The sequence below is a fragment of the Saccostrea echinata genome, unplaced genomic scaffold, assembly GCF_033153115.1.
Source record: "Saccostrea echinata isolate AGI-Se365-2 ecotype Australia unplaced genomic scaffold, CSIRO_AGI_Sech_v1 ptg000054l, whole genome shotgun sequence".
In the NCBI taxonomy this organism is placed as follows: domain Eukaryota; kingdom Metazoa; phylum Mollusca; class Bivalvia; order Ostreida; family Ostreidae; genus Saccostrea; species Saccostrea echinata.
In genome coordinates, this window is record NW_026889803.1 from 32,819,080 (window position 1) to 32,840,620 (window position 21,541).

At 33.2% G+C, this 21,541-nt stretch overlaps 2 protein-coding genes across 2 annotated transcripts; both read right to left on the reverse strand.

Annotated features, from left to right (window-relative positions):
- Positions 1–1,802: 1,802 nt before the first annotated feature.
- LOC133206397 (potassium voltage-gated channel protein Shaw-like) lies at positions 1,803–7,152 on the reverse strand. The gene is made up of 2 exons (XM_061342360.1): positions 6,380–7,152; positions 1,803–3,302 (listed from the first exon to the last, which is right to left on the reverse strand). The coding sequence occupies exons 1-2, from the start codon at positions 7,055–7,057 to the stop codon at positions 2,109–2,111; spliced, it is 1,872 nt and encodes a 623-aa protein (XP_061198344.1). The 5' UTR covers positions 7,058–7,152; the 3' UTR covers positions 1,803–2,108.
- A 1,613-nt stretch (positions 7,153–8,765) lies between these two features.
- On the reverse strand, positions 8,766–18,947 carry LOC133204805 (alpha-ketoglutarate-dependent dioxygenase alkB homolog 4-like). The gene is made up of 4 exons (XM_061340553.1): positions 18,671–18,947; positions 12,566–12,630; positions 10,905–11,117; positions 8,766–9,356 (listed from the first exon to the last, which is right to left on the reverse strand). Exons 1-4 carry the CDS (start codon positions 18,945–18,947, stop codon positions 8,838–8,840), a joined length of 1,074 nt encoding a protein of 357 aa, XP_061196537.1. The 3' UTR covers positions 8,766–8,837.
- Between the last annotated feature and the right edge of the window lie 2,594 nt (positions 18,948–21,541).

Consider the following 21,541-nt stretch of genomic DNA (forward strand, 5'->3'; position numbering starts at 1 on the left):
TGTGTCATATTTATATGGAAGCATCCTCAGGTAGTCTAGATTCAAGTTTGTTCAAATCATGACCCCCGGGGGTAGGATGGGGCCACAATGGAGGATCAAAGTTTTACTTAGAAATATATAGGAAAAATCTTTAAAAATCTTCTTCTCAAGAACAGCAAAGCCATGATGAGTCATATTTATATGGAAGCATCCTCAGGTAGTGTAGATTCAAATTTGTTCATCTCATGACCCCTGGGGGTAGGGCGGGGCCACAATGGAGGATCAAAGTTTTACATAGAAATATATAGGAAAAATTTTAAAAATCTTCTTCCCAGGAACAGCAAAGCCCTCATTGATCATATTTATGTGGAAGCATCCTCAGGTAGTGTAGATTCAAGTTTGTTCAAATCATGACCCCTGGGGGTAGGGTGGGGCCACAATGGAGGATCAAAGTTTTACATAGAAATATATAGGAAAAATCATTAAAAATCTTCTTCTCAAGAACAGCAAAGCCATGATGAGTCATATTTAAATGGAAGCATCCTCAGGTAGTGTAGATTCTTTTTTTGTTCAAATCATGACCCCCGGGGATAGGGTGGGGCCACAAATGAGGATCAAAGTGTAAGATAGAAATATATAGGAAATTATCTTCTTCTGAAGAACTGCAAAGCCATGATTAGTCATTTTGATTTGGAAGCATCCTCAGGTAGTGTAGATTCAAGTTTGTTAAAATGATGACCCCCGGGGAAAGGGGCGAGCCACAATGGGGGATCGAAAGTTTTACATAAGAATATATAGAAAAAATATTTCTTCTCAAGAACAGAAAAGGTGTGTTTGGTAATATTGATATGGAAGCATCCTCAGGTAGTGTAGATTCAAGTTTGCTCAAATGATGACCGCTGGGATTGGGAGGAGCCACAATAGGGGATCAAATTTTTACAAAAGAATATATGGGAAAAATTGTTTAAAATCTTCTCAAGTACAACAAAGCCATTTGTTATATTGACATGGAAGCATCATCAGGTAGTTTAAAATTCAAGCCCCCCCCTCCCCCCCCCCCTCGTAATTTTTTCAATACTGAACTGATTTGTGTTTTTGTCTAGCCAATGTGCTCAGGTGAGCGATGTGGCCCATGGGCCTCTTGTCCTGATTTAGTGATGAAATTTTTATGATATTAAAAGTTCTGAACTATTTCATTGATGTTAACAAATTTTTGATGTGTTTTCAATGTTAATTGTGGGATTGAAGACGACAAGAAAATGATTTAATACTCAGATTCAATGCTATAATAAAGTAATTTGCACGTAAGTTACAATAATAGGTCTATAGTTTTGGATTTAATATCGGTGAGCTTAGCTACAAGCGTCTGGTTAAAATCATGCCCTTTCTATTTCTAATCGACGACTTGAAGGAAAAGTAATATTACCCTTTGAAAAAAAATTCAAACGTACCAAGCCCGACTGCATTTTATACATCTAGCTTCTACAACAGTTGTAAAATTTCTAATAAAGAAGGATCTATGAAAAAAATTACACTTATTTTGGCGTCAGTAGGTTAATTGGAATGGATTATATTTTAAGGTCGCACCTCCTTTTAAGAGACGTTTCTCAATAATATATATATTTCCCAAGAATTGTGTTTGACATATTTTTCCTCACAAAAAAACTGAGATGCATTACCAGGCATTTGTGCTAGATTCCAGAGGATGCGATTTCCTATATAGTCCTAGTGGATATAACTTGAATTTCAGCTATCACAATTTTGGTGTTTATATCTTTAAAGTTTAAAGACATTTTGAAAATAGTTTAAAAATCACTAGATAATAAGAACTATAAATGTATTTGGTACGTTACAAAAGCAGTTTTTCGAGGAAGGTCTCGTCATACCTTAAACAAAATACATATGGTTTGATCAGTATTTTTTTAAATTAGTAATTGTATTATATATTTATTAAAATCTATATAAAAGTAGGAAAATCTATGCACAAAGTTACAAAATAATCTATTTTTTTATGTCAACAGTTCATTTAACAAATCAATTACTTACCGGGGGTACAAGAAAATCAACAAATCATACATATTCCTTCTCTATTTACATTATACAAATGCAGATGTGGTATAATCTTGATTTTAAAGACTCTGACGTCTTCTTTTCATTGCTTTATTTTCACAGTCCTCATTAACTGGGCTTACTTTATTTTTTTCAAACAAAGCCATGAGTTTGTTGCGCTTTTCTACAGCACACTGAACAGCGTTAATTAATTTTTCTTCCCCTGTCTTTTCTGCGGTGACAATAACCTCCACGTCATTCTGAGTTTCTTTTGATTCTTCCTTCACACTCCCTTCCTTCTGCCTACTTTTAACTTCCGGTTTTTCTACTTCCGCCCATTCTTTAGGAACTTCCTTCGCCAAGTCTATGTCCTCATCACGTCGTATATATTGAATTTGATACTCGCGTGCATGGTAGAACTGTAAACCATAAAAAGAATGGAAATTTCGGGCTATCAGTGGCACAGGCATTCCCATCAAAATGATTCCAGTCAATGCACAGATGGATGCTAGGACATATCCTAGAGCAGAATTTGGATAAAAATCGCCGTATCCTACCGTTGTCATGGTGATCAAGGACCACCACATTCCAATGTAAATGTTATTGTAATAACTTGTTGCTTCAAAAAACTCTGTACAAAAGATAAATGTTGCAAAAAATGTGGTCGCCATTATCATGAAAATAAAAAGCAAAAACAATTCTCGTTTGCTTGCTTTCACTGCAAGCCACAAGGTTTTCAGGCCATGGTAATGTGCTGTAAATCGAAACAACCGTAGAACTCGGAGAGTCATCAAGGTCTGAAGTAAAAGAAACCATCCGATTCTGTTCACATTGTGCCAGTGTGTTCGATCCAAGAAGTCGATTGCAAACATACACGTCGCTGGAATAAGATAGAGGATGTCGCATATCGTCGTGAAGGATTTGAGCATGCGCCACCGCCGTCTACCAAAAAGAAATCGGAAAATTATCTCTGTCGTAAAAAATATTAGACAGAATAAGTCGAAAAATAGTAAAGCACTGTGGGGTTGAGTAGTCAAAAAAGATAACACCCTGTTGTTGTATGTGGGTAAAGTATCACAATGGTCGATACAGGGTTCTGAAAAATTCGTAAAGCGTGGTGGAACAAGGACATAGTAGCTGTTTTCTGCAATGTGTTTGGGTACGTATCTTTGGAAAAATGTGTTTTTTGGTTCCACTCTGCACGAGGCAAGGGTACTTGTAAACATGCAGATGATGGACAGGATGACAAGTGTCATATACAAAATCGACCATACCTGAAAAAAAAAATCATGAAAATAATATTCAGTACATGTATATTTGTCTTATGTTTTGTGATTCATTTGGTTATGATTATAAGGGAAAATTTACAATAGAAAATACTATACTCAGGAAAATGCCCCCCCCCCCCCGCGTTCTACGGGCCTGTATTAAGAATGTGTTTTTACTACTACATGTATATGTCGTAAAGCGAATAGCAACTACATGTACTTTGGTTTCTGACTCAATGATCGTGATCTTTGACCTTTATTTAACGAGGCCGAGTCTAATCCGAGTGCGCATGACTGCGCAGCTTTTTTAATTCATGCATTATTTTTAAAATTTCATGCAATCTTAGGTACGACATTACACCTTCCCTAGTTTTTTTGTGATTTTAATACCGTCTATGGGTTGAAAATGTGCTTTCAAGACAATAATTATAGGAATAAACACTGAAATGACTCTAACCACATCACTGTTTTCCGGTTTTGTAAGCAGTACATGACGCTGAAGAATGACGCATGACTTGCTAGAGTATTTAAGACGTCTATGGACATTTTATTTAAAACTATTGACAGAACCATTAAAAGAAACATATCAGCAATCAAAACATTGTTATTTTTACCAAAATAATTCATCTGCGCCGATGTATACACAATATATCCGCAATATGGCAAATTTAGAGGTAATGAGCATTGAAGAAAAAAAAACTTTGTGATAATTCCTACATTAACCCAGACGGTCAACTTTTTTGAAATTTCACAATTTTGTGACTTTTTACAATAACTTTTATGTATTTTACTAAAAAGAAATCCCTAGGATAGGAATACAAAAAATATGGGGAAAATGTGGCTCTTTTCCAACAAATTCCCATAGGGTCCAAATAAAGTTTGACAACTTTATAGATGCCACCCTAAGAAAGCGGGATGGTAAACATTCCATTATTTTATCTTAAAACAATTAATTTAATAGTGAAAATTCATACAAGAAAATTTATCAAAATATCTAGGGTAGAAATAATTAGACTCGGCCTCGTTAAAAAAAAGTTTTTGCCAAATATTTTTGCTGACTTTAAAGATGTTAAAAATGTGTATATCATTTCTCTAACTGCTAAAATAAATGAACATCTCCTGGCCTTGATATTGGACTGTGTTTAATAATGAAAGAAACAAGAGATCGATCCATGGTCCTCAACACTCGTCAGACACCTTGGTTCTACTGTTTTTCATCACAATGGTATTTTAAAAGATTTTTTCTATTATCTAAAAAAAATTAAATTGTCTATCTGATTCTTCTTGACATATTTTATTAGATATTTATGCATTCACGAACAATAAATTTTAAACGCTAAAGCATTTTATTTGCAAATAAAACAATTTATTTTATTTTCTGGAAAAATACCCCCCCCCCTCCCCCCAAAAAAGGACCATGCAAAATTTCGGTGTAGCTTAAACCTTCTTAAACCTAATTTTTAAGTTTGAAATAAAACTTCACACGTGGCTACGGCTACAGTGTAGCTTATATACATGCAATAGTCATGTATATATTGTGATCGAGTAACGTTTTGTTGTAGTAGTAAAATAATATATGTTAAGAATACACGAGTATAAAAACTATAACATGCGATTTGAGATGAGAGCTTACATGTAACATGCGTGCGTGTTTTTTTTTGGGGGGGGGGGAAATGAAATTACGCTTTTTGAATGTATTGGACTGTAGCTCTCTGGTCGTCCATCCCGGCATTTTTTTCAGACCATGCAAAGAACTTCAGATCTGAGGGTTACTAGCAATAAAACATGAATGAAGATTTGAACCTAATGACGATATCAGGACGTAAAAATACTGTAGAGGTACCTTTTTCCGTGTGGGATTAATTTAGGCTATATAGTATATATACGCCGTCAAAATTTTTAGGTGGAATTTCTTACAACGTTCTTAAAGTACATTTAAGACATACAGTGGCATTCCAAGAAATCCGCGTAATTTCCTATCCGCAGATTGAATAGAAATTGTGATTCCGCGGAATTATGGCCCCGTGAAAAAAAGTAAGTTTACAGTATGTCATCCTTACAGTTTCTTTGTATATTTTTGTCTATTCCTAGTTATCATCATTTATTTGTCCCTCCTAAAACCAATTTACACCCCCCCCCCCCCCACACACACACACACCAAAGACTGAGGAATGAAAATAGCAATGGCAAAATATGAATAAGAATGTACTTGAAATCATTACAAATCTGTATCACCGTCACTTGATAAAGAGGTCGTTGATCCAAAGAAGTTTCTCTATAATTGATAGATGACATTTTACATGTATTTTCGATTGAATGTGCCATCTTATGCAAGTTGTTTGATTTCATTATTTTGATCATCTTATAATAACAAACTGTCAATGTATTAGTCATGTACTCAATGGCACTTAAAAATTGTTATTCATTGAAAGACACTACACTAGTTACTTAACAGAAAGTGAAAGCAAATACGATGTCAAACCAAATCATGGTAGTGACTTTTCTCTACAGAGTCAGTCATCCATTCCCAAGATAGTCTAAAGGATAGGATAATTTAAATAAAAAACAAAACAACTCTAAATGTTCATTTATAAAACTTAAAGTTCCAGTGATAACGGTGTTCGAATAAAACATACACACATGTATATATGCGTATTTCCAGAAATCTGATGGTACAATTCGTTGACTCTATATACAGAAATCCTTATATAAAATTAAACTTAATGAACATATCATTTATATAGAGGGACGCGGGCTCTCGTCTGGTCAAACTTGAACCAAGTTTAAAATTTGCTCGTTATTTTTGGAGAAAGACTGACGATAGCCTATTCAATCTGAAAACCAAAAAGTTGAGAATTCTCACACAAATAAGAATTAATCTTTATTACCACATGAATGATACCAAATTTTACTATAAATAAAACCTGTGTATTATAAAAATACTATCGCAAATAAGAGCAGCTTCACAGTAATCAATTTAAGGCTTGTATAGAAACCACAGTGTGTATTCCTATTAAATGGGAGAGGTTTCTGTCTTTCAAATTATAAAAATATTCTTTATCAGAATCTAAGTATAAGAATACCTTGGCCGACGTTGACGACAACGGGTTGTTTAAGAGTGACCAAATTCTGTGTCGAATATCCGTGTCTCCAAAACTACTCCCGCTGTCCACTATGTGAAGCTTTTCAGGGACGGTTTCAAACATTTTCTGCAAGTCTTCATAATCAAATATTTCGTCTAGGGAATCATAATAATACTTCCTACAGCAGTGTGATAAGCATGACCCATTCAGACCCCAGTATTTCATTTCACTCAACAGCTTCTTTGCACATATAAATCTGGGAATGTGCATTTCCCCATACCGGTAAAAATCTAGTATGTATGGAAATAATTCCGGATTTCTATCGAAAAAATACTCATTGTTCATGCGATCATATTCTTCACTTTTAACACTTAAATTTGCAAGTCTAGTTCCAGGAACGGTTCTAATCGTGCCATTATACACTGAAAATTTAGTTCCACCAACATTGATGATAATGCGATGCCAATCCACATCTCTATATTTTTTGGAAGTGACAATTTCTTTTAGTTTTCCAAACAAATCCTTTGTTCTGTCACGTCGACGACGAATTTCATAACTATCATTTTCGGACGTCTGTGAAGTTGTAGACCTAGTGATCCTTGCCAAATTATGCACAGAATGTTGGTGATCGTCTTGCCATGCCGATTGTTTTCTTACAGAAAAAGATATAACATTCATCCTTCATATTCGACTAATAGTTTGACGTTTTATTTCCCTAATTCGTCCATTTTTATACGTTTCGTGTCATTTCCGGTAACGTTCTGCGAGAACATTTCAAATGCATTGTGACGTCATTGTAACGATTGCGTTTTCTACAGCTTTTCTCGCGCGCACTCTGAGAAGTAAAGTCGTGCTACGTTAAATGAGAAAAAGTACTGTGTAAAGTTGAGACGAAGTTAGTACTTTGATTTTATTTGGACAATAACATGACCCTAACTACTTGACCAGAAAAGATTAAGCGAAGATTGACCTATAGTATACCGAGTTGAATGTTTTAGCAAGACAACGACTTGTGATTTTTATTACACGGTTGAAGTGTTCAAAGTTCATTTATTCACTGTTTATTGGTGGTTACATACTGTCATTACGATTATACTCCAACATCGCCCGTGGGTGATCCAGTCGGGAAAGTGAGAGGCATGTGCCCCCCCTTTTTTTCCTCACCTGGTTTCAAGCTAAAGAAATATCCATTGATGCATATTGTTTATGCACTTGCATAAGATGTCACATTCAATCGAAAACAAGTGTAAAATGATTCCACATAACAAATGTGTTATAACCCTTGGATAAAGAATATCTGGATCTGTCATATACTTTTAACATAAAATGGACAAAAGCTTCCATCATAAATCTTAAGATATTTGATCCAATATATATGTAAGAGTTCTTTCCATAAAAAGAAAAGGTGGGAGGAAATACAAATAAACTGCAACTATTGCTAGCTGGACACCCTTTCTAAAAAAAAAAAACCTACGGCAATAAAACACATTTTGTAAAATGCAAAACAAAAAATTATATTTCTCCCTCTCTCTCTCTAACTTTTTTCTAATTCACGTGATATTCAAGTACCGGTAGTCTACCAAAAACGGGGAATTGTCGATTTTGTTTTCTTTGAATGTGAACTCTATTCAAGAAATGCTGTGTCTGAATAATGCGCAATGCAATTGGGCAACTGAAAGCAGATCCGGTGTACTGTAGTCTACAGTTGCGCGAAGAGGTTTTAATGTTTCTCAAAGCAGCACATCTCGCCTATAAAACTGATTCCAACAGCATGGAAAAACAAATAATGACCACATGGACTTGTCACGAAATATGTGTCTGCTTTAAATATAGTTATCCCCCCCCCCCCCCAAGTTTATAGTACGGGTAACTATCTTTAAATGCAAATACAACCTCGAATGTGTTACTTACGCGTCATGGCAATGATGGTGACAGTGAAAAAATGGCCCCACCCCCACCCCCTGCCCTTGATACTGTCTGCTTCACCTGGCATATATACCAAAGATTGTAATACATTTCATCACACAGTCTCACATACAAACACACATACAAAATGGTATGGGGGGTCCAAGAAAATCCCCTCCCCTGTACCAGTCAATGAACATTTTAACTTTTGGTACTGTGAAACCAAAAATCTAAATTCTTATTTATAACTCCTTGCAGGTACCGTCAAGAAAATAATTCATTGCAGACCTATATCATCATATTAACTGTACTAGATGGCACAAATGTAATATTGGTACTGTAGAATTTTTAGACAGAGTATTTTTAGTCTAGATAAGAGAACCTTGGTCTTTCTTCACCAAATTTCACTGGTGTTATTATTTTAATTGAAGATCAAATCTTTTTTTTTTTTAAAGTTACTACGTGTAATACTTATGAATGCTTTTGACAATTTTTTAGCTCATTTTTTTTTAATAAGATAATAGAATGTATCTTTTAAAAATATTTATAGAATCTATAACTCTTTCATTGAGCCAACAGAAACTCCTTCAAATGTCAAAGCAATGTCCAAAAGATTTTGTCCCACTTCTTGTTTTTCACCCCCAGGTTGAAATTCTGCAGACAACTCTCTGAAAGTAATAGCAATCCTACGGTCTGTGATATCACACCTATGAATTCCATGCATCCAAGTATGTCTGGCTGGACCATGGACAACAATCAAAGAACGACGACACATGGGCACATGGACACTTATATCAGGGTATTCTGATGAAGTCATACAAAGTATCGTGTCTGACCCTAAGTTCAAGGTCACAAGCCTCTCTCCCCACAACCAGAAGTCATCATAATGGGGGTCTATTGATGCCCCCCTTTCTGGTACATATTCCAAATTGCATTGCTCTACTGGCTTGAAGTCCCTAAGAATTTCTATTGATTTCATTCTCTCATATAGTGGTTTGCTAAAGTTTGGTAGGCCTGTGAAAACTTCAGATTTGACTTTCTTTCTTTTGAAATTCACCTTTGGACCATAATCCTGAAAGTAAAATATAGGTTATTTTTCATTGAACCAAAAGAAGCCAAACAATTGTCATGACATGAACTTTTATCACAGTGATTATTTGTTTATTTCTCAACAATATTTTCTCTTCACCTTTATTATTGGCTATTAAATTCAGTAGAAATAATACTGTGAAAAGATATTTGAGAAATAATCAATATTGGGAAGAAAAAAACATGAATGGTGAACAAAAAAATGGTTTAGAAAACACAAGACTGGCAATGAGCCAATTCAAAGCTTTACATAGAAATATTCTCTTTTCTGAAGTAACATCTCATACAAAAAATATTATTTAAGTTGGTTTTGAGAAAAACTTAAATAACAAAAAGTCTGTGAGCGAATGCTCACTAGTAAAACCCCTGCTCTGATGTGAATATACACTCTCATGTTAACATCGGATTTGAACAAAAATGAATCCTACCATATGGCATGCCTGAAAAAAGATTGTGCTAAAATTTCAATCATCTGCACTGAGTAGTTGCTGAGAAAACTGTGACAAAAATTTGGTACGGACATATGCACGAATAAACAGGAAGTTGACATTAGATTTAAACAAAAATGAATCCCACCATATGGCATGCCTAAACAAAGAGTGTGCTAAAATTTTAATAATCTGTGATGAGTAATCGCTGAGAAAACTGCGACGAAAATTTGTTATGGACAGACACGAGGACAGACAGACAGACACGTAAGGGTAAAACAGTATACCCCCTCTCCTTCAGAGCGGGGATATAATTATAAATGTATTTTCATGATTTAAAAAACAAATAATGATATCTAGTATATGTATTTAATTATTATATTAGAAAAAGGCAACATGAGTTTAACATATACTGTGGGTTCTTAATTTTCATGAGGATCAAATTTCATAAATTTGAACACCCCCCCCCCCAAAAGTGTTGATATGTTAATTTGTGGACAGATGGTTTGTCCTATTCTATGAATAGTCAAATTTGTACTGTGGTTCACTGATCACCCAATTTCGTGATCTAGCTTAACAACAAAAATTGGTGTTCAACAAAAAAAACAAGATGTATTTGTGAAACACTGATGCTCCAGTATGGCAGCTTATGACAATGATTAAAGTTTCTTAAATGCAATTCAAACTCCAAGGTCAAGAGATCAAAATTGTTGGTACCCAAAGAAAGTACTTGTCACAAGTAATACACCTGTGAAATATGAAAGCCCTAGCACCAACCGTTCAAAAGTTAAGGCCAAGGTTGAAGTTTTACAAAAGTAGGTCAAAGTCCAAGGTAAACATCAAGAGGTCAAAAATGTTGGTACCTTAAGATAGGTCTTGTCACAAGAAATACACATGTGAAATATGAAAGCCCTAGCTCCAACCATTCAAAGTTATGGCCAAGGTTATTAAAGTTTTTGCAGACAAACAAATAAACAGATAAACAGACAGAAAGATGGATGAACAGAGCAAAAACTATACGCCCCCGAATCTTTGGGGGCATAAAATAAAAAATGAAACTTCAGTAATATATAAGATAAAGTTACCTAAACTAAAATATTCACCTGTTTTCGTCTTCCAGACTGAGATTCAACAAAGGGACTTTGATAAATGTGCTTTAAAATACCCAGCTCCTCCTCAAGAGATAAAAAGTCTCTCTGAATGAAGATTCCTGGAAATTCCAGAGAGTTCCCATGGTGATTTGGATGATCTTCACTTTTGCTTTCTTCAAAAGCTTTGTTACATAGATCACAAAAATAGCGTATTTTACTGGAACACTACAATTTATTCAATATCAAAAATGAGATATTTCATACATGTATTGTTCAGATACATGTATACATTATCTAATATATTTAGATCATTAATACTTATATACTGCATAATCTAGAAAATTAAAAATTAATCTCATGTGCCTTAGGCCTTATTGGTTTTATTACATGATTTATTATACTGTATACAGGGTTATTTTCGCCCCGTGTTATTTTTGCCCATTCACACTTGCAAACAATTTTGCTTCATTTTAAATTCGCCCAGCCACAGTTCTGTTTAAGAAATTATACTGTGTTCTTTGAATTCGCCCCATTTTAAATTTGCCCTAGAGTAGGGCGAAAGGGGCAAAAGTAAAACAGGGGCGAAATTTTCCCTGTATACAGTATGACCTTTTATATGTCCATGTTATGTTCATATATCTCATACAGTCATTTAGGGTACATGTTGAATCAGCTTTTACATTTTGACTGCAGCGATTTGATTAACAAGTTTACAACTGGTTGTTTGGTAATAAAGGAAAGCCAGTTCTATGACTAATCAGATCTACATTACAGGGTGAGTCTACCTTCAATACAGCGATCTTGATGGTCCCTGGTTATATTTACATCACCTTTTTGGTGTACTGCAGGTCACTTCTGGGTATTTTGAATTACAAGGAAAATGGGTAAAAAAAAATGGCCTGATAACAACATTATAATTTATTAATTAGTTGGTATTGTTTACCAGAAAGCTCCAAAAATAAAAATAATTTTTTTCTTGATTGTTATCAAGAAAATTAAAAATAGTTCTGGGATAATTCAAGTTACATGTATATTTAAATTTCCCGGAATGCCTCTAGAATGTTGAAGTGTCTGAATAGCTGGAATTTGTCATTTTGAATCGGGTTTTAGTATTTGCACTTAGTTCCGGGCACGTTAACAAAAAGTTTGAAAAAGTGTTTAAAAATCAAGTTTTAGGAATTATTTGCAAGGTGTGTAATTTACAGGACACTTGCTATACAAACGCGCTATATGTTAAACCATGATTATTGCCCTTGCGTCATTACCATGCAACCATGTAAACTTCGGTTCTCCCCAGGTCAATTTAGAAAAATGAGCCTCAAATCCAAGAGATTGTATCTGTTTTCTGTTGATTAAATGCGTGTTGACGACTGACAAATGCATCAACATTTAGGAAAACCATTACTGTAGGGGACAGAACTATGACAAGGAAATAAATTAATGCTTTAGAGTCCAGAAATAGGCGCTGAAGTGGATTGGGGTATTTTGTCCAAGACGAGAGCTTTCGTCCCTTGTAGAGTCACAGGGTCTTGCTCTCAGCGTGTAATAATTATTTATTAAAAATAATCATATACGGTAATACTAAAACAACACAAGGGAGGACGCCATTTTGGACCGCTTCCTCGCTTCAACCTCTGTTTTCGTTATATTTTCCCATATTTTTACTGACTCACCACCTCGGATCTGTCAAGTAATGATTCTTCTAGGACATAATGCTTAAATTTTCCCCTTGGAGCCCCTACAATACACATTTCAGACTAATAATAATCCAAACTCGCTCTTAGGACAGTTGATAGGAACAGAAACCAAAACACAATCGAAAATCCCGGGGTTTTTCTACTAGTTAACACAGCTGCTAATTATAAATTTGAAAAAAACGCGTTCTAATTCCGTATTTGAATGCAAAACGCCGAGATTACTTTCATTTTCTGAGTCAGTAAAATAAGGGAAAATATAACGAAAACAGAGGTTGAAGCGAGGAAGGGGTCCAAAATGGCGTCCTCCCTTGTGTTGTTTTAGTATTACTGTATATGATTTTTAAAAATAAATAATTATTACACGCCAGGAGCAAGCCCCTGTGGTCAGGTCCGGCACAATCTCTTGATTTAGCTATATAGCTTGATTTAGCTATATAGCTTTATTAAGCTATTCAGAATAGCTTGATTTAGCTATTTTATCACACTTTTTTCTCAAATGTATTATTTTCTCAGCATGCACAAAAAGTCGCACCTTGGTGCAATGATTATATTCAACCTTGAACTCTTCTGAAAATAATGCATGTAAAAATCACTCATCAAATTGTGTCTCCTTAAGAGACTTTGTACTCAAAGTTCTAAACTAAATGACTGTATCTATACGTTTGTAGAGAAACAGAAAACATTTACCTTGATTATTTCATTTTCTTTCCTTTCTTTTTCGCAGACAAGGCAAGATCGAATACCTTTACAACCGCACTGTGACATATTTTTACCCTATGTCAACACTGGAAAAATAAATTGCACTGTAAAATTAAAGCTAAGAAGAGGAGACTTGCTGAATCCGTATATGACGTGTTCATTCATTGAAAAGGTCAAATTCCTGAAAAAATAAATTTAGGAACCAGTCTTCCAGGTGGAGTAGATTTTTTATGTTTTGTAAAAATGTGCCCCCGGGGGGATCCAGAATTTCAAGTAAGGGGGAGGGGGTGCCTACATGACAGCAGAAATAATTAAGGACACATCCAGAGGAATCCGTAGGGCCAAGGGGGAAAAACCCTTCATACACTGTATTCTCTAACAAACAAAAAAAATTGCATCTTAACAAGCCAAGTGATTCTGATCTGATACACTACTGAGCTAGAAAGGGGAAGGGGGACACGAAAAAGCTATTTCGAGGGGTGGGGTGGGGTTTGGCATAGTTTCATCACAAAAGGAAACCACTCTCCTATATATTTCAGCCATTATTATGTTTCTTCACTGACATTTTTTTTTTTTTTTTTGGAAAATTTAAGGGAGGTGCGCCCCTAGATCCCCCATCCCCACTAATGACAGTAGGTATTGTAATTTTAATATACTATCAAATCTTATCATAGATCCACAGCTGTTCAATAGAGGTTTCAATTTGGTCATACACAAACTAAATAACACAAATAATCGTTTCTTCGATACGTTTTTTTTTTTAATCTTTGTAACGGGTATTAATTCAGTTGTGTAATTAATCGAAAGTTATTAACTTTTTTATGAGAAAAAATATATTATAAAGAAATGAAGCTTCTTGGCATCTAATTATTCGGACTAAACAACTTTTAGGTCAATATCTACTATTATCTAGTAAATAAAAGGTGCCTACAGATGTATATGATACTTTATAATTGTAGCTTGGTAATATAAAAAGTGTATCGAGGCATAATTTTTAGGTAAACACAACGATAAAACATATTTTAAAATGTTGCGGTCGTTTTCAGTGAAAAATCAAGATATAAATGGGAGATTTTTTCCACATCAGACAAAAGAAACAATTATCCAGATTTCCAACAACATCTCAGAAAACCGTTATTTACATCTTCTTCACCTCTTCTAAAAAATAAAATAAAATTGAATACATGTATAGCCCTGGATTACTTTTCAAATTTAATTCTATGAAAATGTTTTATTTTCTTCATAATTCCATTATAGGGAAAATTATTTTGACGTCATAACCAATCTAACACCAAAGGTCAGTATAATCTCATTTAGTAAATCTTGACCTATCTTATTTTTTGCCCGAAATGAGGAATTTTGCTACTATCTCTACTAAATATAATATTATATATACATTTTTTAACATATACTATTTAAAGCTCTATATGGCGTATCTGAGCTAAAAAAAAAAATAAATAAATAAGAATACGAGATTGAGTATAGACAAACATGATATATGTTATTTACGTTCAAATTAAAATTTTCACCGATTTTGAAGCTGAATAACCCCATGTTTCCATAGTTAAACTGACTTTAAACTGTGTCTGTTATTTAAATGCAGAGTCTGTAAATGAATCGGTTATTGTTTAAATTTCTAACATCTTTGAAACGTCATTGATTCAAATTGTGTTTACAGGAAACTTCTATCTTTATATAAAGTAATAAAACAAACAGCAAGATCTTTTTTAATTTTAGCTAGTCTGAACTTATAAAAATACGCCATATATTACTTTAATTTTTCGGCACCCGGCTGAGAAAATGAAGAAAATTTCAGAAATGATTACGCATGTCAAATTAGTCTGAAAATATTTTTCTTCGAAATTGAAAAATATTTATACTATACGAATTTGACACTGTGTTTAAATTGTTTGCTTAAAATGTCAAAAAGATAACTAGAGGTCATATTGTAAATTTTTATATCAAAGAAAAAATATTCCTCAGGGTATTCTGTTTACATTTTTAAAGTGTAAAATGTTTTCATTAAAACTGTACATTCTATAAAGCAAGACAATGAAATTTATTGTGTTTACATTATCTTTCCATCAAGATGAAACCGATAACGTTACATTTGAAATAAAATTTGATTAAAATAGACGTAGTCGTTTGTAAACATATAAACAAATAATTATCAGTGTCTCTGGTATACATGCTTTGGCATAAAAACACTTACTATTAAGCATTTAAAATTTTTGAACTCACTCCGTTGATAATTATTTTATATCGGAAATATCAAAAAGCTTTTGTTGTTTCTTTCTGATATGTGGCATTTAAAAGATCCTGTTTGAAAACGCGGGAAAAAGTTGAAGAAAAATATGAGCAGGTACAGTGTTTAATTATTGAACCTTTTAAATAATTAATGAAGTGCTGTCGAAAAATAATTAAAAAAAAATATTGAAAGCATAGGATTCATATTGATTGATTTTATAGTACAATTTTTTGTATGAAACCGCTAATATCAATATAATTTCGGTAAATTCGAGTAGTGATGGGCACATCATATTTTTTTTTCTTTTTGTTACTTTACGTGCTAAGATGTGAGAGGTCACTTTTAATTTTTTTTCCCGGTGGTCTGATGGATCCATACGGAGGTCTAGTTTGTGCATCAAAAAACATTTTAAAATAAAAACAATTCTTAGCTTTGCTGTGTACGTGTTGAATTTGAATGAACTCGGTGTTCTTTTAGAGTAGAGTTTTGTTAGATTCTACAAATCTTGAAAGATGCATTGAAAGACATTTTTTAATAATTTCAACAGCAGTATAATTATTACATATTTTGATGTTATTGAAAATAGCAAAAAAAGAATAATATTAACTGTTTAAAGAAATTAGACTTCAGTTACAAATTGAGATAAAAGAAAGTGCATCAATTTGTTAATTGCAACAAATTAGATAATTGTTCATTAATTTTTTTGTAACAAATTATGATCTAATTTGGGGGTCACTTCAAACAAAAGTCAAACAGAGCCTGTTAAATGTGACACTTTATACTGAGTTTTCTAATTATCTCTCTTGCAATTATCTTGGAACGATTATCACACCTGCCAAATAATGAACTCCCTCACATCCCTTTGATCTTGGGATATTGAGTAAAGTAGGGGACTTCCACAAAGGGTTGGATGATTCCATTTTTTCAAGTTACAATTTTTTGATATTACATGTATCACTTAATCAGTGACACCAGAAGAGTAAACAGCAAATTGATCAGGTAAAAAAAAAAAATCAATCTTGCCTATACAAATGTACAAACATTATTTGGTATTCTGTAAATAATTGCAAAATATTTTGTAATTAACCATATCTACATATGTAAGAATTTAAGCTGTTCCTTGCATTTGTCTTCCTTAAATAATTTTATCTTCTAAAAAAAATATTATTTTTGAAAATTCAAATCAAGAAATTTGTGTAGTATCTTTTTTCTCCTGTGATAAAAAGCTGAATGTTTTGATAGATTGATTTGGTTTGTTCATGATTTTATTAATGTTCCTTATAACTTTTTTGCCCATGAATTTAATTTAAACATGTATTTCATTTAAGTAGACGGTTTTATGAATTTTTTTTTTTAAAAAGTTCTGCATGCTGTTTTTATTTATTTATTTGGAGTATTGTAAACTGAGAGCGAAGAATCAACAGAAATTAATTTATCATTATATTCACTGGCATGTTTAATTTAATAGTGTTTAATTCTTTTTTTTTTTTTAATTCAGAACAGATACAAACACTTTTTTTTTTTAGGAAAGAACAAATTTAGTACTTGAGCTTAATGTTATGTATTTATATTTAATGTTGTTTTCAATCAGGTAGTCCTTTATGGATATTTTATTGGACCACTGTTCTCTAATGAATTCAAAACCAGACTGACTTGTCAAAGAGTAATAGCCTATTAATTTTGGCCCCTGTTGAAGATTCACACCAAAACCAATCTCTAATGGGCCTTAATTTTTTTGGAGAGACATTTTGTTCTATATAAATTAAATTTTATAAACATAAATGTGTGTTTGTGTACATGTACTTTACATATTGGTTATATCTTGACTTGATTAGAAAAATGTTTATATAGTTAAATGTTAGCTAGATTTGGCAAGAAATTAGTGCTGACTTTCACCCATGTTCAATACTTAGTATCACAATTACCTCACAGTTATCTAACTTAATGGCGCTCTTTTGCGGCGAAGTCGAGTAAACTCAAAATCTCGCGAGATTTCCAGGGCATGAATTACTTACGCTAGCGACAGTCAAATGATTCGAATAATTAGTATGCAGAAAGTACAATGTGAATTGAATTGAACATATTTTATTGACAAAGTCAAAAGGATCGGACACAAGTTCAGAAACTTAGATAGTCTTCTCCTAATACAACATTTTGTTAAAATTGCCAAAATAAAAAACATATATACATATGGTCTACTACATATACGTAGTTATAGAAAGAAAAAAAAAAGTTTTAAGTGTACAAGTATAACTTGAATTGGTAAGAAGAAAATTTTTTTAAAAAGTAAGCTTATTTTGAAAAACGACCACATTCATTTAAGAAAGTTTGAATGGTTTTGAAAAGTTCAACATTTTGTTCAATAGTAAGAGAATCATCTCCCCATAACATTAAATGTACATCTATAACATATAAATAATTAAATGATAAAAGCTTATTCATTAAGGAATTCCTTGCTTTTACATAATATTTACAAGCAAAAAACAAATGATATGCATCTTCTAGTAGTCCACCTACAGAGGAAAATTGATTTCTATACATGACTTGTTGTGTTCTATTGCTTAAATAACTATCAAACCAATCTAGCATATCACCATTGATTCCATACATTTTTAGTTTGTAAATTAAGCCTTTATGCCAGACTCTATCAAATGCCTTGGATAAATCACAAAACACCATACAACAGAATTTACCTTCATCAATACTTTTTACTATAGAGTGGTATGTTTCTAAAAGTTGATATACTGTGGAATGACCTGGTAAAAAACCTGCTTGATATTTATAAAATATATTATGTGAATACAAGAAATTGTATACATGTTTAAAAATGATTCTTTCAAAAATTTTGCTTATACAACTCAGCAAAGAAACTGGTCTATAATTTGTAGTGATGGAAGGGTCATCTTTCTTAAATAGTGGAAGAACATGTGCTAGTTTCCAGCAGTCTGGAAAAGTTTTTAGTGTTAGGGATTTGTTGAATAGTATACACAAAGGTTTTGAGATAGTGTCTTTGCAAGATTTTAACATTTTATGGCTGATGCAATCAGGACCTACTGTTTTATTAACAGGAATAATAGAAATTATATCAATAATTTCCTGTTCTTGTATTTTTATATCCGGAAAATTATCCTTACATCTAGACACTATATTTGGGAGCTCCTGATTACTGTCATCTAAGACTGTAATTGATGTGAAATATTTGTTCAATAGTTCAATTTTATCTATGTCTGAAAATGCAAAATTTTCAGTGCCATTGTTGGCTGTAAACTGAATAGGTGGAATTTCATTTGTTGGTTTAATGTGAAAAGTGTCTTTCAGTAACTTCCAGTATAGTTTTTGATTGTTCAGACTAGCATCCTTGAGATGAGAATCTATATTGTCATAATAGTTTTTGATAGCATATTTTTTCATGTTATTAAACTTATTCCTTACCTTCCGAAAAATTTCCATATCGGATTCTCTTTTTGTTTTTTGTGCTATTTTTCTTAGCCTATTGCGAATACGCAAAGTTTTCTTTAGAAGAGAATCCATCCATGGTTTATCATTTGGCCTTATGGTTACAGTTTTTTCAGGTATGCATTGGTGAATAATAGAATTAAACTTTTCCGTGAAGTTTGCTGTTGCAGTATTAATGTTTTCTGTAGCATCAATAAGGCTATTCCAGTCGCATTGTAGGATTAAATCATTGAGGAGTTTTAAATCTGCTAGCTTATAGTTCCAAATTTTACGTTTATATGCCGCATTAACATTGGTATTCTGGTGAATATATATATAAGTTGCTTTATGATCACTAACTGTATTACTAACGTTCAATGTTCCAGAATCATGTACATGTATATTGTCACTAATAATGATAGGATCTATAAGGGTTTCTGTATTGCAAGTAATTCTTGTAGGTTCATGTATGATATTTGTTAATCTACAGCTGTTCATTATTGTATGAATCTCATGTGAGTTGTTAACTTTTAAGAAATCAGTGTTAAGGTCACCAAGTACTACAATATTGCTGGAGATATCACAAGCTTTTTCAAAGGACCAAGATAGTTTTTGCCAAAAGACACTATTAGTGTGTGGTGGACGATAAATACAGCATATAAGTAGATTTCCCTTTACTTGTGGTATTTCTATCCAAATGAGTTCAGTATTAATTGGTTCTAAATCTTCTCTTCGACTAGCCTTAATTAAATTTGAAACATAAATCATTACACCTCCACCATAAGAATTGCGATCTTTTCTAAAAAAATTCTTAAAACCTTCTATGAACAAACTTTCATTTGTAACATGTGTGTCTAAATGAGTCTCACTAAAACATAGTACATCAAAATCTTGAACTAAATACATTAGGGAATCAATCTTATTTCTGATGCTTCTAATATTAAGGTGCAGGATATCAAGAGAGTTTGAAGCAGGTGGGCCTGGGTTTGTTTCAATATCACCAGATAGCAAAAGAATGACAAACATGAATAATTGTGCAAAAAAATTAATTCTGAGAGACCAAGATGACATATTTTTATATTGTTTTTTGAAGATACTGGATATGAATAGCAAAATATCTAAAAGTGTAGTAGATTTTGAAACTTTAAAAGCAGACCTTGACAGTATATTATGACATTTAATGTAAAAAACCCCAATCGCGGCACGGTGTTGTTCAAGGGAATTACCCATTATCAAAAACTGTGGTTAAGCAAAATCCAAAGTTTGATTTGCAACTGGGCCGCATTGAAATGGGATTTATTGACATTGTAATTATTTGGCAATATATGAGATGTGTCAATTCGAAATAAATAGAAAATAAAAAAGCACAAAACAGTAAACATAAAATTTGAAAAAAGAAGTGCATTAACTCGCACATTTCCCACGTAGAAATTGGGAGATGCATTATGAAAATAACATGAAAAACGGGTAATAGAGTACCGCTGTACATAACTGAATTGTAGTATTTACATGCATGTGTTGGGATGTAAATAATACGAGACAGAACGATATAACATCCAACTATATACACATGCAGATCGATTTGAAGACAGCGTGACAAACATAATAGTATAAGAATAAATTTGAACATACTGTACATATGTTTGGGACATCCGTTATGTTGATCTGTCAATCACATGTTTATAAATGAAAACGAAAGTAGGTAAACACTGATTCGACGAGGTTCCAAGCGTCTGAGAGACGCGAACACGTGGAAATGTTTATAAACACAGTGTTTTACAATTTTGGCGTCGAAGCAAGGAACTGTTCGTCTACGTTGTCATCTTGGAAACACTCTAGGTCCTCTGTTGTGTTTATCAATATTTTCTTCCCATGGTGACCACGGAGTTTCGCATATATTCGACCGTCATACGTCCAGCAGCTGTCAAGTTTTTTGTTTTTTACTACTTGGCGAGTTTTCCCATACAGTTCCGCCCGTCTGGACGTCAAAGCTTCGTTGATGTAGATGGGTCCAGTTTGTTTTGTTGGGTTTTGGTTGTAGGATTTTAAATTTCGTTTGTTTCCATAAACTCTAGCTTTATCTCTGTAACTAATGAATTTTACTATAATGTCTCTGGTTTTCCGGCTTGGGTCGTATTTGCCTACTCTGTGTGACCTTGAAATATCTTTGGTCGAGATTTTCTCATTGTTTTCATTTAGAACCAGGTTGTTGATGACATTCAGAACTAGTTTATCAGTAGATTCGTTTTGTTCTTCAGGTATGCCAGTGATTTTTAGACAATTTCGCCTTGAATATTGTTCCATTTCGTCGATTTTCGACGTGAGCTTATTTATTTCTTTTCTGAGTGAGCCTATCTCCGAGACAAAAACTCCAGCAAGAGCGTTTTTAAAGTTATCTTTATTGAGTATAAGAGTGATTGCCTGTTTGAAGACGTTTTCATCCGAGGAAACGGAGTCTAACAAATCATTGAGTTTGCTTAGATCACCAGAGAGTAAAACGCTACTGTCCTGTCTGGCTCTCTTGCTTGGATTTAACTCAGTATTGTCAGTGGCCATAGTGCTTTACACGA